Source organism: Myotis daubentonii, chromosome 8 (genome assembly GCF_963259705.1).
Source record: "Myotis daubentonii chromosome 8, mMyoDau2.1, whole genome shotgun sequence".
Lineage (NCBI taxonomy): Eukaryota > Metazoa > Chordata > Mammalia > Chiroptera > Vespertilionidae > Myotis > Myotis daubentonii.
Genome location: NC_081847.1, coordinates 90572198 through 90587548, shown reverse-complemented (window position 1 = coordinate 90587548; position 15351 = coordinate 90572198). Strand labels below are relative to the sequence as shown.

Here is a 15351-nt window from a genome sequence, read left to right as displayed (position 1 = left end):
GGAGGGGCAAAGGCCAGCTTGAGTAGGGAAGCCATACGGTGGGGAAAATAGTCCTTAAAATAATTTAACCTGCCCCACAAGTAAGTGGAGAGTGAAACTGTAGGAACTGAGTTAGAGTAGGTTGCCCCTAACAGGAAGTTATCTCAAGAAAAGAAGAAAAGTGAGGCAGAATGGAGAGATGGATGGGGAACGTCAGTTTATTAGAAAACTAGCAACCAGTCCTGGCCTTTTAACCTTAAGTCCCACTTGAGTTTGCTTGAGGGGAATTTTCAGGAGTGAAATATGTTGCTATTTGGCTACTGTTTGCCCGGGTAGCAAATGGACCAGATGTCTAGCACATTAATGGATTTTGCAACTCAATACATTTTTATTAAATGAATGAACAGTGAAAAGCTGTGGACAGACTAGACGGGTTGAATGGCAGGAGGAGCCTCACAGATGTTTACTATTGGAAAGACCGAGATTAAAAAGTAATTTGACATTTTCTTTCGCTCAATAGGCATTCATTAGTCTCGGGGCACCAGCAGGTATACATTCGAGAGCTTATTTCATGAACAGGTCTCAGCCGGGCACTTGACTATTGAATGTTGACACACACAGGAAAAACCAACCAAGCAATCAACTCCACGGGCTGTGTGAGGGCTGCTGGACTTTAACTCCTTGATTGGAGGCGTTACTACCGCAGCGAGCTGACCTGCAAGATGGATCAAAGGCTAGAAGTTACGATGATTGCCTTTTAAAAGGTAAGTGCTATTCTGAATTGCATAGTTTGCACTCCCAACTGGAAGCGACAGCATGGATTCATGGGTTCTGCCTTGGTCGCTGCTCGCCGCCTCTTGCCTCGTGGTGTCTGGCCTGGTGAGAAAACAGTTAGAACAATCTGGGCAGTTGATGCCAATTGCTAAAGAAAAATGTGTCCGCTTTCTGTTTTTTATGAATGTTGACGTGTTAATGGAATGAGTGAGCGTTTCCTTTTGGCGAGCAGGGGCGGGCGGGGTCTGGGAGTCAGAGACATGGACACAAAGCTGGGTTTCTCTCTGTTTCTTTGTTATGTAACAAGTTTTCTTCTGATCTGATGGGGAATGGGAAACGGGAAAATCATTGCATTTCTATTGCTCAATGACATCAGATGGCTGACCCCCAGGGGAGGCGCGGATGGAGTGAATGGTGGCTGCCAGGGCGCTGTACATGCTTGGGGAGTCGGCAACATGGGCTTTCTCGGCCGCTTCCTCATGAAGGAGGCCGGTCCTTCTGAGTGACGGGCAGTTTGTACCCCCCACCACCCGGCCCGAGGTTGTAAGTGAAGTTCCAAATGCTTGGGGGGGGCCTCTAGCTGTCGTTGAAAATAAGAGTTGTGATAATATGCTAATGTTCTGAGAACGGCAACGATAGCGCCGAGAACAAGAGAAACCACTAGACAGCCTTAAAACTGCAGTCATGACAAAATGCACAAGTTGTGTTAGTAGAAATGCTTGCATCTGTCTGTGTGTGGCCAAAGTGTGAGACCCTACAGTGCTGGTTACTATCAGTGAGGATGGTGATCACCCAACGAACTCATTCCCACTGCTGACCAGAGGCTCCAGATGAATCTAGAAGTTAGATACGGAAACTGTATTTACATGAAAGTGTACCTGACATGTGGGTGACATTTTGTTATAGTTTAAAAAGTGCTTTCATGTGACATCATGGAACTCTCACAATACCCTGCAAAGCAGATGTGACGGGATTTAACCGAGTGTCAGGAAGGGGAACTGCCTTCCTAGTAGTTGGTGGAATCAGAACGATAACCTGGATCAGTGCTGGCGAACCTATGACACGCGTGTCAGAGGTCACACGCGAACTCATTTTTTGGGTTAACTTTTCTTTGTTAAATGGCATTTAAATATATAAAATAAATATCAAAAATACAAGTCTTTGTTTTACTATGGTTGCAAAGATCAAAACATTTCTATATGTGACACGGCACCAGAGTTAAGTTAGGGTTTTTCAAAATGCTGACACGCCGAGCTCAAAAGGTTCGCCATCACTGCCCTAGATCAACCATCTATCGGCCCTGTGGGCTTTTTTACTAGGTGACACTAGGCATTTCTCAGGGTTACCTAATTTTCCCACCGATGTGGTCTAGGTCTCATTCGGTTGCTTCTATCTTCAGAAGTTTGTTTGTTTTAATAACAATGCTATCTACACCCATAGACTTTTTTCTTAACCATTTGGTATTGTCTTTGAAGGCAGTCTTGAGTGAAATAGGAAAGTAAGCCATGAATAATGAAGTCTTCACTAAAATTTCTTTTTAAAGGATTGTTATAAACTATGATAACATTTCACTGTTGGGAATAAAATTTTAGGGTTTTCAAACATGACTCCATGAACTCTTTGGAAATTTATGATAAAAGTGAACACATTTCAGGGCTGGAGTCCTATGTTCTGCCTTCTCTTCAATCTGTGAAGTTGGTTTCTTGTTTCTTTCATTTAACAGGAAGTTTTAAAAATATATATATTTTTTATTGATTTCAGAGAGAAAGGAAGAGGGAGAGAGAGAAATATTAATGATGAGAGAGAATCATGGATGGGCTGCCTCCTACACGCTCCCTACTGGGGATGGAGCCCGAAACCTGGGCATGTGCCCTGACCGGGAATTGAACCGTAACCTCCTGGTTCATAGGTCGACACTCAGCCACTGAGCAACGCCGGCCTGGCAGGAAGTTTTATTTTTTTTATATGAAATAGGAAGACCCTTTCATCAGAAAGTCATCTTAGTCTCCAATTTAACTGTTTTAGATAAGTGTCAGAAAGTAATTTATAGTATTAATGGCTAGATATAAATTGGAACCCAGAAGACCATTAAATCATGGGCATCATAATAATATCTTCTTTTATGTGTTTGTTTCTTAGCCAACTCCAGAAAATTTTGGTGAGTGTATTTGGAGATTTGCTCTAAGTTAAATGAAAAGGAAGTTATGTGTGTACTAGAACAGCAGAACAAGAACTTGGAAACATTTAATGCTAAGTACATACATAATTGCATTGAACTTTGATCAAATACTGCCTTCTCTTGATTCATTGAGGAGCGTTTTATTTCCTGGTCCAGGGTTCTACGTACCCAGCAGAAAAACAGATGGAGGAATAGGAGAGGCCAAACACAGTGACTGACACTCAGACATCCATAAATGCTTGCTATGATTAATTTTGCTATTTTGTGTCAGATCAGATGAACATCCTATTCAGTTGTACACGGAGAGATTTGGCCATGTTATTCACCCCTTTGCAATGTAAAAGATAAGTTTAAATTTAAGTTAGGGATTTTGCTTGAGAGTTCCAAGATATGCTATTGCAAAGAATATACATATATGGGTAGATGGAACTGGTTTGACCAAATTTTTTTTTAAAAGATATTTTATTGATTTTTTACAGAGAGGAAGGGAGAGGGATAGAGAGTTAGAAACATTGATCAGCTGCCTCCTGCACACTCCCTACTGGGGATGTGCCTGCAACCAAGGTACATGCCCTTGACCGGAATTGAACCTGGGACCCTTCAGTCCACAGGCTGATGCTCTATCCACTTAGCCAAACCAGTTAGGGCTGGTTTGACCAAATTTAAACATTTGCTTTCTATTTCATCTATTCTGCTATTTAGTCTTCCAAATTAAGTTTAATATTATATGAAGTAATGAATTTCTTATTCTTGAAGTCATTAGGGATTCAAGGGACACAAATAGGACAGGAGCATATATGCAAAAGCTCCATAGCCTCAAGCCTGGTTCATGAGAGATTCTCAACCAATCAAACAATCAATCAATGTGTATGTATTAATTCAGAACCAAGTAATCACTCATCTGATTAGAATCTTGCTCACTTCTAATTCAATAATTGGTAAAGATTTCTCCTTTCATAAACATAATGTTCAATGTGTTTTTCTTTATTTCAGTTAAAGATGTAGATGGTGGAATTGACCAGGATATATTTGATATCAATGAAGGTTTGTGTTTTTTTTTTTTACATCTTTTATTAAGTGAGGAGTTTGAACAAATTTGCTGACATGAATTTTTATCTTTCCTCTTAGCTTTGGGACTGGATCTTTTTGAGGGAGACATCAGACTTGATGGGGTGAGTTGAAACAATGCAAGGAAGACTCTTCTATTAATCACTAGAAGCTAAAAAACAGAATATCTGAGGATGGTTGGCAAGCATAGGCTTAATTAAGCCCAATTATCTCTCTGTGCATAGAATCACAGTGACACATTTGTTCAATGAATACATTATACTGCAAGGAACTCATAAAACAGTGTCTTCATGATCTGTTACTCAGATTTCTGTGTGGGCAAAGCTGCAATCACTCACCAGGGGTGCCTCGGTCTTATTGATGTTTTTGATTTTCATTATTGGAACAATATTTTCATTTTTAAATAGAATCTCACTGATCCCATGTAGTTGAATCAAAGTTAAACTAAACTTCTACATTTTCAGTGAATCAGGCCTTTGACCATAAGAGATAGATTCTGTGATTTCTACCCTGACAGCTAAAAGTAGTGTTGTCAAGCAGAGGTCCCCCGAAACTGCACGGAGACTCCCCTCTTCGTGAAGTTCTTACTACACCTTCACCCCCTGCTGTTGAATAAGCAAAAACTCCAAGAGTCTCCTTGGCTTCTTCCTTTTCCCTCACCCCACCATCCAATCCATCAGCAAGTTCTGTCATTGCTATCTCCCACCTATACCTCAAAGAATCTACCTTTCTCCTAACTTGTCTTACTATTTCAAATACCGCCCTTCTCTAAGGGAAAAACTCAATGACCTTATTTCACTTCCTGGCTTGAAGCGTCAACAGCTTCCTATTGCTTTTAGAATAATATCCAAATTTACCCATAGTCTTCAAGACCTCACCTAATTTAACTCCTGCCTACTTCTCTTCTCATTTCTTCTCTTCTCCCCTCCCCTCCCTGTCCTCCTCTCTTATCTCATTTCTTATCTGTCCTAACAAATCATACCAAGCATATTGCCCGAAACCATCTTCCCAAGGTTCCTTTCAATCCTGGCTCCTTCTTATCATTCCTATTCCACCTTAAACGTCTTATCTAACATACTCGCCCATCCCTTTACTTTTACCCACACCCCCCTTTTTTATTTCCTCCATTACAAGTAAATGCAGCTGTTTAATCTTAATTTGTTTCCTTACATCCTACTTGTCTCTTTCACTAGATATTAGCTCTGTGAAGGTAAAGACTTGGCAGTTCTGTTACCAGCGAACCCCTATTCCCTAGAGCAGCGTTCATTCCGTTGACTGGATAAAGGCATGGACGAAATTAGTTCTTTACTATAAAAATTTCCAATTGTTTAAAATTTTAAAAATGTTGCCTCAGTTCATATAACTTTTTCTGACTTTGTGAGATCAAGGCTATTGAGGTTTTGCTATCACTTCCCTCTTGTATTTTTGTAATCTCTTGTATAGGAAACTAGTTTATAAGTCTACCAATATTTACAGTTCAGTTTTATAACAATAATTCTTTACACGGTTTTGCATGATTTCTTCTTCAACTCTATAAACAAAATTAGTGAGAGAAATTTCCTCCTAGAAACTTTGTCTTAATATGATAAAAGCAGAGGTACACACACGGGCACATGCGTGCACACACACAATTTGTTTAGACTGGTTGAAAGAGCTTAAAGCTTCATTTATTGGTAGATTAACTATTGGTTGTTTCATAGGTTTTTGCCTGATTCATTTAATTACCTTTTTCGTATTTATGTTTTACAGGTACAAGATAGAAATTCCATCATTGGAGAGAACTATAGATGGCCGCAGACCATCCCATATGTTCTAGAAGATAGCTTGGGTTAGTATACACCTTGGAGTGTCCATAACTGTTGTATCTTCCTGAAAGGATTTGATGACAGTATTGCTAAGGGCATGCAATTATGGTTTTTATTTTTATTTATTTATTCTTGGTTTTTAAAATATATTTTATTGATTTTTTACAGAGAGGAAGGGAGAGGGATAGAGAGAGAGAGAGTCAGAAACATCGATGAGAGAGAAACATTGATCAGCTGCCTCCTGCATACTCCCTACTGGGTATGTGTCCATAACCAAGGTACATGCCCTTGATTGGAATCGAACCTGGGACCCTTGAGTCCGCAGGCCGACGCTCTATCCACTGAGCCAAACTGGTTAGGGCATGCAATTATGGTTTTTAACAGTGTTTCGTTTGTTGCTTTCTGTAAGTATGTAAAGTTACTTAAAAAAATAAGCAAAGTGGACAATAAAAAGAACCTAAGTGACTTTGTCTGAAATATTTGTTGAGCTTTAGACAATAAAGGAATTAACTTAACCAACATTTATGGAGTGCCTCCTCTCTGCTGGATTATTCCATTCTAGGGACATAAAGATTAGGGAGCTAGTCTTTATTGTGAAGCAGTGGTTTCCCATATGTTCGATTTATATACGGGTAAAAACCAAAACAACCAAACAAATAAAACTCTAGGAATTGGCATTGCTTTACCAACGTTTCATTTTGCCAAGTCAGGAGCTTAAACAAAAACCCACTATCTTTTATCATCCCCCTTTCATAAAAGGAATAGTGTTTTAATAGTAAAAAGTTAGAAAAATCTAATCCAAAGCCAAGGATAGCTTTTCTATAGAAGAAATTTAATTGTAATGGTCCACTCTAAAACATGTCTTTCTTTTATTTTTTAATATATTTTTATTGATTTCAGAGATAAAGGGAGAGAGATAGATAGAAACATCAATGATGAGAGGGAATCATTGATTGGTTGCCTCCTGCATGCCCCACATTGGGTACCGAGCCCGCAACCCGGGCATGAGCCCTGACGAGGAATCGAACCATGACCTCCTGGTTCATAAGTCGACGATCAACCACTGAGTCATGCCAGCAGGGCTGATCCTCATTTTTGTCATGGACTAGTGAAAATGATATCACTGATCAGCATCTGCTTAGAAACTGCTGTTTGGGAAACTTTTCCTTAAAGACCATACATGTCAGTGGATATTCAGATAAACCAAAAACTAATTACACTAGAATGGAATAGTCGTAATGATTAGTCATATGTTCAAAGAGCTATGTGAGCCACCTACATATAAAGGCATGAACATTAGGGAACAGGTGGCACTAAGCAGCAGGGATGAGTGAAAGTTGTGCCAGTTGTACACCATTCACAGGTCCTGGGGAGGGGGGACACGAGAGATGGACATTGAGTTTGCATTCTGTTCATCAAGAGACATTCATTTCTTTGCACGAAGTGCTATTCACCCACCACGACAGCACCGGCAGCATTTCCCAGGTGAGGTGCCTCTAGGGAAGGGTGCCCTAGGCACATGTGCAAAGGCAGGGGGAAGGGAAAAACAACAGCCCTGAGCTGGAATGTAGATTGGCGGTAAGGAGATAATGAGGTTGGACAGGTAGGCGGGGTCTGGATTGGGAAAGTCTATACTGATGATAATGTGGAACCACCAAAAGTTTTGGTGGAAGAAGATTGCTACCACTTGGTGACAGTTTAGAAATGTATTACTGATGGGGCAATAAGAAAGGGGGAGATCAGCTGGGAGACTGTGGGAGATATTTAGGGAACAACCGAAGAGTTTTTGAGCCAAGATTCTCTAAGTAAGGGTAGACAAGAATGGATACATCTAAGACATTTGGAGGCGATTGTTAGATTTAGTGATTGACAGCAAGAGGTCAAAAAGGTAGGCCCAGGTAAAGGGATGCTAATGTCCAGGATTTACCCAACTTGATGAATCATAGCACCTTTAACAAGAGTAAGGAATGTGTGTTAAAGTGGGTGGGCTAGAGAAGTGTGGTGGAAATTAGTTTTTGGAATGCAGAATTTGAAACGCTTCAGGCTCACTGTGGTAGAGATATATCATGGAAAGTGTTGGTGGATAGCCTGGTCACTCAAGATAGAAAATAAATAAGCGAGACAGAGAAAGATAAATATCACGTGATCTCACTCATTTGTGGAATATAACGAACAACATAAACTGATGAACAAAAACAGATCCAGAGACAGAGAAGCAACGATCAGATGGTCAAACCTCAGAGGGAAGGTAGGGGAGGGTGGGGGTAAGGGGGAGAGATCAACCAAAGGATTTATATGCTAGCATATAGGCCTAACCAATGGACACAGACAACAGGAGGGTGAGGACATGAGTGGGGAGTATGGGGGGTAATGTGAGGATAAGGACACATATGTAATAATTTAATCAATAAAAAAATAAAAAAAAATATTTGGGAGTTATTTGGATGTAGGAAAAGGTTGAAGCCGTGGGCATGAGTGAGCATTTCATGGTGCCTTGCATATAACAGGTACTCCATAGATAGTGGATCTGATTGAATGACCCAAGAAGGTGATATTGAGTGAGATGGCCAAGGATGAAATTTACCTGGGGGAGCAACTTTTAGGAATTGGTATAGATAGAAATATGGGGTGAAATAAGGGACCTGAAGAGTAATCCAATACTTGCATATGATGCAGCAGGTCCTCGAAGAAGGTAGTTTTGTCCCATGTCATTTCATTTTAATGTTGATGAGATGTTGTAGGGATTTAACGCTTGTTTATATTAATGAGCTACATATTTTTGTTTTCTTCCCACAGAAATGAATGCTAAGGGAGTTATCCTCAACGCATTTGAACGCTATCGCTTAAAAACATGCATTGACTTCAAGCCTTGGACCGGAGAAATGAACTATATATCAGTGTTCAAAGGCAGTGGGTACGTGGAGAGTGCTCTCTGAGGGTGTTAATGAGAACTGTGTGGCTGGGACATTATATCACAGCAATTGCCCTAGGGCCCAGCGGTTCTCAACCTGTGGGTCGCGACCCCTTTGGCGGTGGAACGACCCTTTCACAGGGGTTGCCTAAGACCATCCTGCATATCAGATATTTACATGATGATTCATCACAGTAGCAACATGACAGTTATGAAGTAGCAACGAAAATCATTTTATGGTTGGGTCACAACATGAGGAACTGTATTTAAAGGGCCAGAAGGTTGAGAACCACTGCTAGGCCCTGACCTTGAGGGAGGGTGGGGCTTCCTTCCCTGGTTGTTGGAGAGTAAAAGACAGCTGGAGCTAGTTTTTCTAGCCATAAAAATAATATTTTCATACATGCAAGCAGTCTGCCAATCTTTATTTTTTTATTTTTTAGATAAGGAGGGTGGGATTGTATGGCATCTGTCTCACAACGTTGTGAACTTCAGCTACTTCTTATGTTCCTTCAAGTAAAACACGAGAGTGTGTGTGTGTGTGTGTATTTCAATTTATTTTTACTTAATCGCTCTTACTGCCTGAGTTAAGAAGGTGACAGTGTTATTTGCTTGGAGCGCAGCCATTCTGAGTGGCTGCTGTACCTATAAGACCCTTATGAATGGTCACCGGCATAGCCAGGACCATCGGAAACACCTGGACATTTCCAGGAAAAGTCAGGATGAGGCTGGCGTGGGATGACTTGCTCCTACGTTCTCTTTGGTGTCAGGGCAAGTTCCCCAAAGATCACCTGGTGTGGAACATTGTTCCTAGCTCACCAGGGTTCTGGGAGAAGTGGCTTGTGTTCAGATCCCTCCATTGTGAAGGGTCCCGGTGGGTAGCTAAGCAGGTTGGGAATTAGGGATCTTGACCTGAGACCTCCACCTGCGTCGTTATAACACCCTCTGCCCTTTCTCCTGTAAGCTGCTGGTCTTCGGTGGGAAACAGGCGCGCTGGGAAGCAAAGCCTCTCCATTGGGGAAAACTGTGACAGAATAGCAACGATTCAGCACGAGTTCCTCCACGCCCTGGGGTTCTGGCACGAGCAGTCGCGCTCCGACCGGGATGACTACGTCAGCATAATGTGGGACAGAATTCAATCAGGTATATTTCTCTCGTTTTCTTACACTTTCAGTTAGTTAAGGACTGAGTTCTACGCATTATGCCCTCTCCTGCCATCTGTGCCAACTGCACGCGGTAGGAAAACGCTGCTGTTTTGATGTCTGACTTCATTTAGCTCTAACTCAGTGAGTTGAAGTGGATGGAGGTTGTTGGGGCACAGCAATAGCCCTTAAGCTGGACCTGATCTCAGAAACGAATGTTTCCTAAAGCACGTGTTATGGAGCCCTGTTCACCAACATGCTCACGGGTGTTGCGTGAAAAGGGATCCGTGGTCACATGAGTCTGGGAAATCCTAGGTTAAAAGAAACGAAACGAACAGTCACTACACTGCTGTGCTGTTCAGAGCCTTTGTTAGATGAACATGAGTTGTAAGTCTCGGAGGCAGGAGCGTTTCCTAAAGTGGCGTAATTCCTGGTCTTTCTGTGTTTTCCTTTTGTGGAGCATTTGGATTTACTGACCCATGGCACCCACACTGGGGAACACTGCAGTAGTTGGGCAGCCTGAATGTCTGTGACTTTGTGTTCCAACCCTGGAAGGTTTTCACACCAGGTCTGGCCAGAACTCCAGCTCTCCACCTTTTCCCACCATGACAGTCGCTCACCTGTCCTGCCTCTGTAGGTTTGGGGAAGGTGCAGGGGGGAGGGCGGCGAGGGGGGGGGGCAGCATTGCTGTCCTGTGGGGCACTGTGAGGTCTGCTCTGTGCCGAGGCCTATGACATCATAATCTTTTTTAAAAAGATATTTTTATTGATTTCAAAGAGGGCGGGAGAAGGAGAGAGAGAAACATCAATGATGAGAGAGAATCATTGATCAGCTGACTCCTGCGTGCCCCCTACTGGGGATCAAGCCTACAACCTGGGCATGTGCTCTGACCGGGAATCGAACCGTGACCTCCCGGTTCATAGGGCGATGCTCAACCCCCGAGCCACGCTGTCCTGGCTGCATCATAATCTTAACACCACAGCTCCCGCTCCTTCCCACGCCCTCTCCCCGTGTCCTGATCTCAACTAGGGAAGGCACAGCAGAGACTAGAAGATTCCACAGCAAGAGACGTGCTCACCTTCCTCCACAGCCGCATTCTTTAGGATTCCTGAAGTCTCGCTGTTGGCGGAAACTTCTGTCTAGACTTGACAACACATGTATGTGCTTTGGACAGCAGATCTACCCCATCGTGCCCACAAAATCATTTGATCTCAAGTTGCAATCCGTTGCCTGTAGGCGATGTTAAGCAGCTTGGTATCTTCTCTAAACGTATTCATTTAAGAAACAGCTACGTGTATTCCAGGAACCACGAAACCCCTGACTATGGGAATCCTTTCTGGTGACTCTGCATTATAATCCCCAGGTCCCATCCCACCGCACCTCGCAACTCCTCTTACTTTCACCCCCACCCGCTGCGGATGCCCCGCCCTCCCATCACCGCCTGCCAATGAGCCTGCCTGCTTCCACAGCACCTTCTAGAACCCTCCTTTCCATGCGCAGTTCTCGGAACCGTGGGCCCAATGCTAATAGCTAACTTTGGGCTGTAATGAAAACTTAGATCCGTTCAGCACGATGGCCGCTATCCCAATTCTCAGTGTGAATACTGCATTCTCAGACAGGATGCACGAAAGTCCCCTGAAATCATGGAGAGCAGTTATAGCAAAGGTTGCAGTGTGTTTATTCCAGTCTCCATTCCTAAACTAACAGCATTCCGAGTAAAATCAATGGAATTCTGTGAGCATCAAGTAATTAAAAAAATTTTTTTTTAAATTTACCATTCAGGCAAAGAGAACAATTTTAACACCTACGATGACAAAGTCTCAGACGCTCTGAATGTCCCCTATGATTACACGTCAGTCATGCACTACAGCAAGACCGCCTTCCGAAACGGGACGGAGCCCACGATTGTAACGAGGATCCCGGACTTCATGGACGTCATCGGCCAGCGCATGGACTTCAGCGACTCTGACCTCCTCAAGCTGAACCGGCTGTACAACTGCTGTAAGTGACCGCGCTTCAGTGACTTCTGTGTCTCTGCTCCGCGGGGGGAAATGACCTTCGGTGCCATTTTGCTGAGCATTACCAAGTTCTCTGAAATGATAAAAGCTTGATTTTTTTTAAAGCACCCAAATCCCAATCCATAATCTGGAGGCAGCATTTTGCTTCTCCCACAGGCTGGCTTTCCGATGTAAAAATAACCCGGGTCTTGAAGGATCATGCCCCACGCAGGTTCCTGAACCGTCACTAATGCGAATGTGGACCAGTTTGATCTTCCAAACTCTTTTCAGCCCGAAGGAGGCGCACAGCCATCATGTAAACGGGCCCAGATAGCCTGGGGGCCGCTTCGTAACCTGAAGAAGGAGAGGCGTGTAGACTCGGGTGCGGTCGTCACATAGTTTCACGAGAAGACTTGGGCCAGGCAGTGTATTCAGACCCTCAGAGCTGGCCATGTCTTGGTCCGGCAGACATCAGGCGTCTGCGAGCCCCCACCACCCGGGACCAGAGGGCGCCTCCTTTATTTATCTATCTATCTATCTATTTATTTATTTATTTATTTATTTATTTATTTATTTATTTAATTTTTAAATATGTTTTTATTGATTTTTCAGAGAGGAAGGGAGAGGGAGAGAGAGACACACACACCAATGATGAGAGAGCATCACCGATTGCCTGCCTCTGCATGCCCCGCTGGGGATCGAGCACGGAGCCCAGGCATGTGCCCTTGACTGGAATTGAACCCCGGACCCTTCCGTCTGCAGGCCAACGCTCTATCCACTGAGCCAAACCTGCTAGGGCCGAGGCGCCTCCTTTAATGCCCTCCTGGCATCCCTAGGACTTCTGTGATAAGCTCCATTTTTTAAAAAAATATATATTTTTTATTGATTTCAAGAGAGAAGAAAGAGGGAGAGGGAGAAACATCAATGATGCGAGAGAATCGTTAATGGGCTGCCCCCTGCATGCCGCTAGTGGGGACGAGCCTGCAACCCGGGCATGTGCCCTGACTGGGAACCCAACGGGGACCTCGTGATTCATAGGTCCACGCTCAACCACTGAGCCACACTGGCGGGACTAAGCTCTATTTCTATTGCTTAGATTATCATGATGTGTGAACGTCAGTAATTGTTCTTTGCTTTCGTAGCCTCTTCCTTGAGCTTCATGGACTCGTGCAATTTCGAGCTGGAAAACGTGTGTGGTATGATTCAAGGCTCAGGCGACAGTGCTGACTGGCAGCGGCTTTCCCGGGTGCCCGGGGGGCCAGAGAGCGACCACTCCAACATGGGCCAGTGCGCAGGTACCCGGAGGGAGGGCGTCTAGCCTTGTCCTTTGCTAGGAAAGACTGGGATCTTCTCTCTCTAACTCCCACCTGATTATTCACGAGAGCCCACAGGTTGCTACCACATAATCAGCTCTGTGCCATGAGGACGTAGCTCACTCTCTGCTTGTGGTCTGAGCTGGCTCTACTTCCCGTGTCTGAGCTAGGCTCTGCGAAGCCTGTACCCCCTCATCTGGGCACCCACACAGGAGCGGTGGTCTCTCCTGGGGGACCCCATCTTTGGAGTGAACTGTTTCCTAGAAGCTTGTAGGATGTAAGCGACTTGGGAGGGAACAGCACTGGGCTGTGCAGTAGTCAGCGTCAGGATTTCAGCTGGCTGTGACTGCATGCTGCTATTACAAAAAATACTTCAAGGTAGAAAGTGCAAGTTATTTAATTTTTATTCACATAAGTATATTTTTCTATTATAATTTTCTTTTGAGTTAAATGGGCTTTTTTTGGGGGGGCCACAAGTACCAATTTTTCATTTATTTGCTCATTTCTGTCAGCAAATCTGTAAAAGTAGACCTCAGAGCCCAGAGGCACTGCTTGCAGCTCAGCTGGTCTAGGCGGGGAGTGGGCCTCCAGGGTGAACGGCTCCCCCTTTTCGGGGTGGGTGGGATTGGGGAGGGACGGGTGTCTTTTAAGGGTACAAACTTGCAACGAGTAGTTAATAAGCCCTGGAGATCTAATGTGCAGCACAATGAATATGGACAACAATATTGTATTCTCATCGTCAAGCTTGCTAAAAGGCTAGAACTTAATTATTCCAACCACTAGGAAGCAATGATTATTAGGTAACACGACACAGGTGCTGGGTATCGCTACGATGGCAATCCATTGTACACATACCTATTACAATACATAAATGTATCAATATGTTGTGCATCTCACATTTACACAATGCTATATGTTGAATATATTTTAATAAAAATATTTTTCATTTTATTTATTTATGCATTTTACTAGTAAATACATTTTTATTGATTTCAGAGAGGAAGGGAGAGGGAGAGAGAGATAGAAACATCAATGATGAGAGGGAATCACTGATCGGCTGCCTCCTGCATGTCTCCCGCTGGGGATCGAGCCTGTGACCCGGGAATCGAACCAGGACCTCCTGGTTCATAGGATGATGCTCAAGCACAGAGCCATGCTGACTGGGCTACTTTTCATTTTAAATGCAGATTTGGATAGTGGATAGTAGTCCTACGTAGGTCAGAAGGAACAGGAAGAAAAGGAGGGAGGAGGAGGGGACAGAATGAGAGAGAGAGAGAGAGAGAGACATAGAGAGAGAGGGAGAGAGAGGGACTAGGCCTGTAGGTGACACATTTTTCCATTTCTGAAAGCTAGCATCTACAGAAAGGACACGGAGGCCTGATGCTGTGTCTCTCCCAAACGTCCTGCTCCTGGGACGTGTCCACGCCCCGCACACCGCGGGGAGCGAGGGGAACTCCGGCCCCACAGACACGCGGCCCAGACCCAGCCGCCGCTCTCTCTCACGTGGGCTGTTTCCCTGTCCCAGGCGCCGGCTTCTTCATGCACTTCAACAGCAGCGCTGTGAACGCGGGGGCCACGGCCATGCTGGAGAGCAGGACCCTGTACCCCAAACGAGGCTTTCAGTGCCTGCAGTTCTTTCTGTACAACAGCGGGGGTGCCGGTGACCAGCTGAACATTTACATCCGCGAGTATTCTGCAGGCGCCCCGAACGGAACCGTGGTCCTGGTGGAGGAAATAAAAGGTACCAGGCCCGCACCCTCACTGTGGGGGTCAGAGGGCGGCGAGCTTCAGGCTGCTCAGTGTGCCACCTGCCAGCGGGCAGGGCTCGGGGTCACGGCCCTGCAGCTCAGCAGCCGCTCCGCCCGGGGCTGTGCTGTGGGAAGGAGAGGGTCCTAAGAAACCGGAGCTCAGTCTCCTGCACGGAGGAGGCCAGTTCTTGGCCAGGAATGGGAGCCAGCTTGGGCAGAATGGGAAGCGTCCCCTGCCAGGTGTGGCTGAGCTGTGGCCTGGACAGGGCAGGGGCTGGCCTCAGCCGGGTGGGACCTGTCCCTGGACGCGGCTGGGCGCCTCTCGGCGTCTCACTGGGCTTGTCCACGAAGCTGGGGCTTTGGCTGTCTCACTTCTTCCCACATCGGACTGGAAAGGGGACTCTCACTCTAATTTCTAGCTGACCAGGAAGTCCCGCT

The 15351-nt window shown here is 44.7% G+C and overlaps 1 protein-coding gene across 4 annotated transcripts in view; it reads left to right on the top strand.

The window, feature by feature from the left end:
- Positions 1 to 727: 727 nt before the first annotated feature.
- Positions 728 to 15351, top strand: part of MEP1B (meprin A subunit beta) — a 495370-nt gene continuing 480746 nt past the window's right edge. Inside the window, exons 1-10 of one of the 4 annotated variants that reach the window (XM_059707400.1) lie at positions 728 to 858; positions 2893 to 2911; positions 3926 to 3976; positions 4061 to 4104; positions 5750 to 5828; positions 8602 to 8719; positions 9678 to 9856; positions 11638 to 11856; positions 12995 to 13147; positions 14691 to 14906. In XM_059707400.1, coding sequence (XP_059563383.1) covers positions 796 to 858; positions 2893 to 2911; positions 3926 to 3976; positions 4061 to 4104; positions 5750 to 5828; positions 8602 to 8719; positions 9678 to 9856; positions 11638 to 11856; positions 12995 to 13147; positions 14691 to 14906 — 1141 coding nt within the window. In that variant the 5' untranslated portion in view covers positions 728 to 795. Of the gene's footprint in view, positions 859 to 2892; positions 2912 to 3779; positions 3800 to 3925; positions 3977 to 4060; positions 4105 to 5749; positions 5829 to 8601; positions 8720 to 9677; positions 9857 to 11637; positions 11857 to 12994; positions 13148 to 14690; positions 14907 to 15351 lie in introns of those variants that run through there. The other 3 variants (XM_059707399.1, XM_059707401.1, XM_059707402.1) reach the window with 3 other exon arrangements.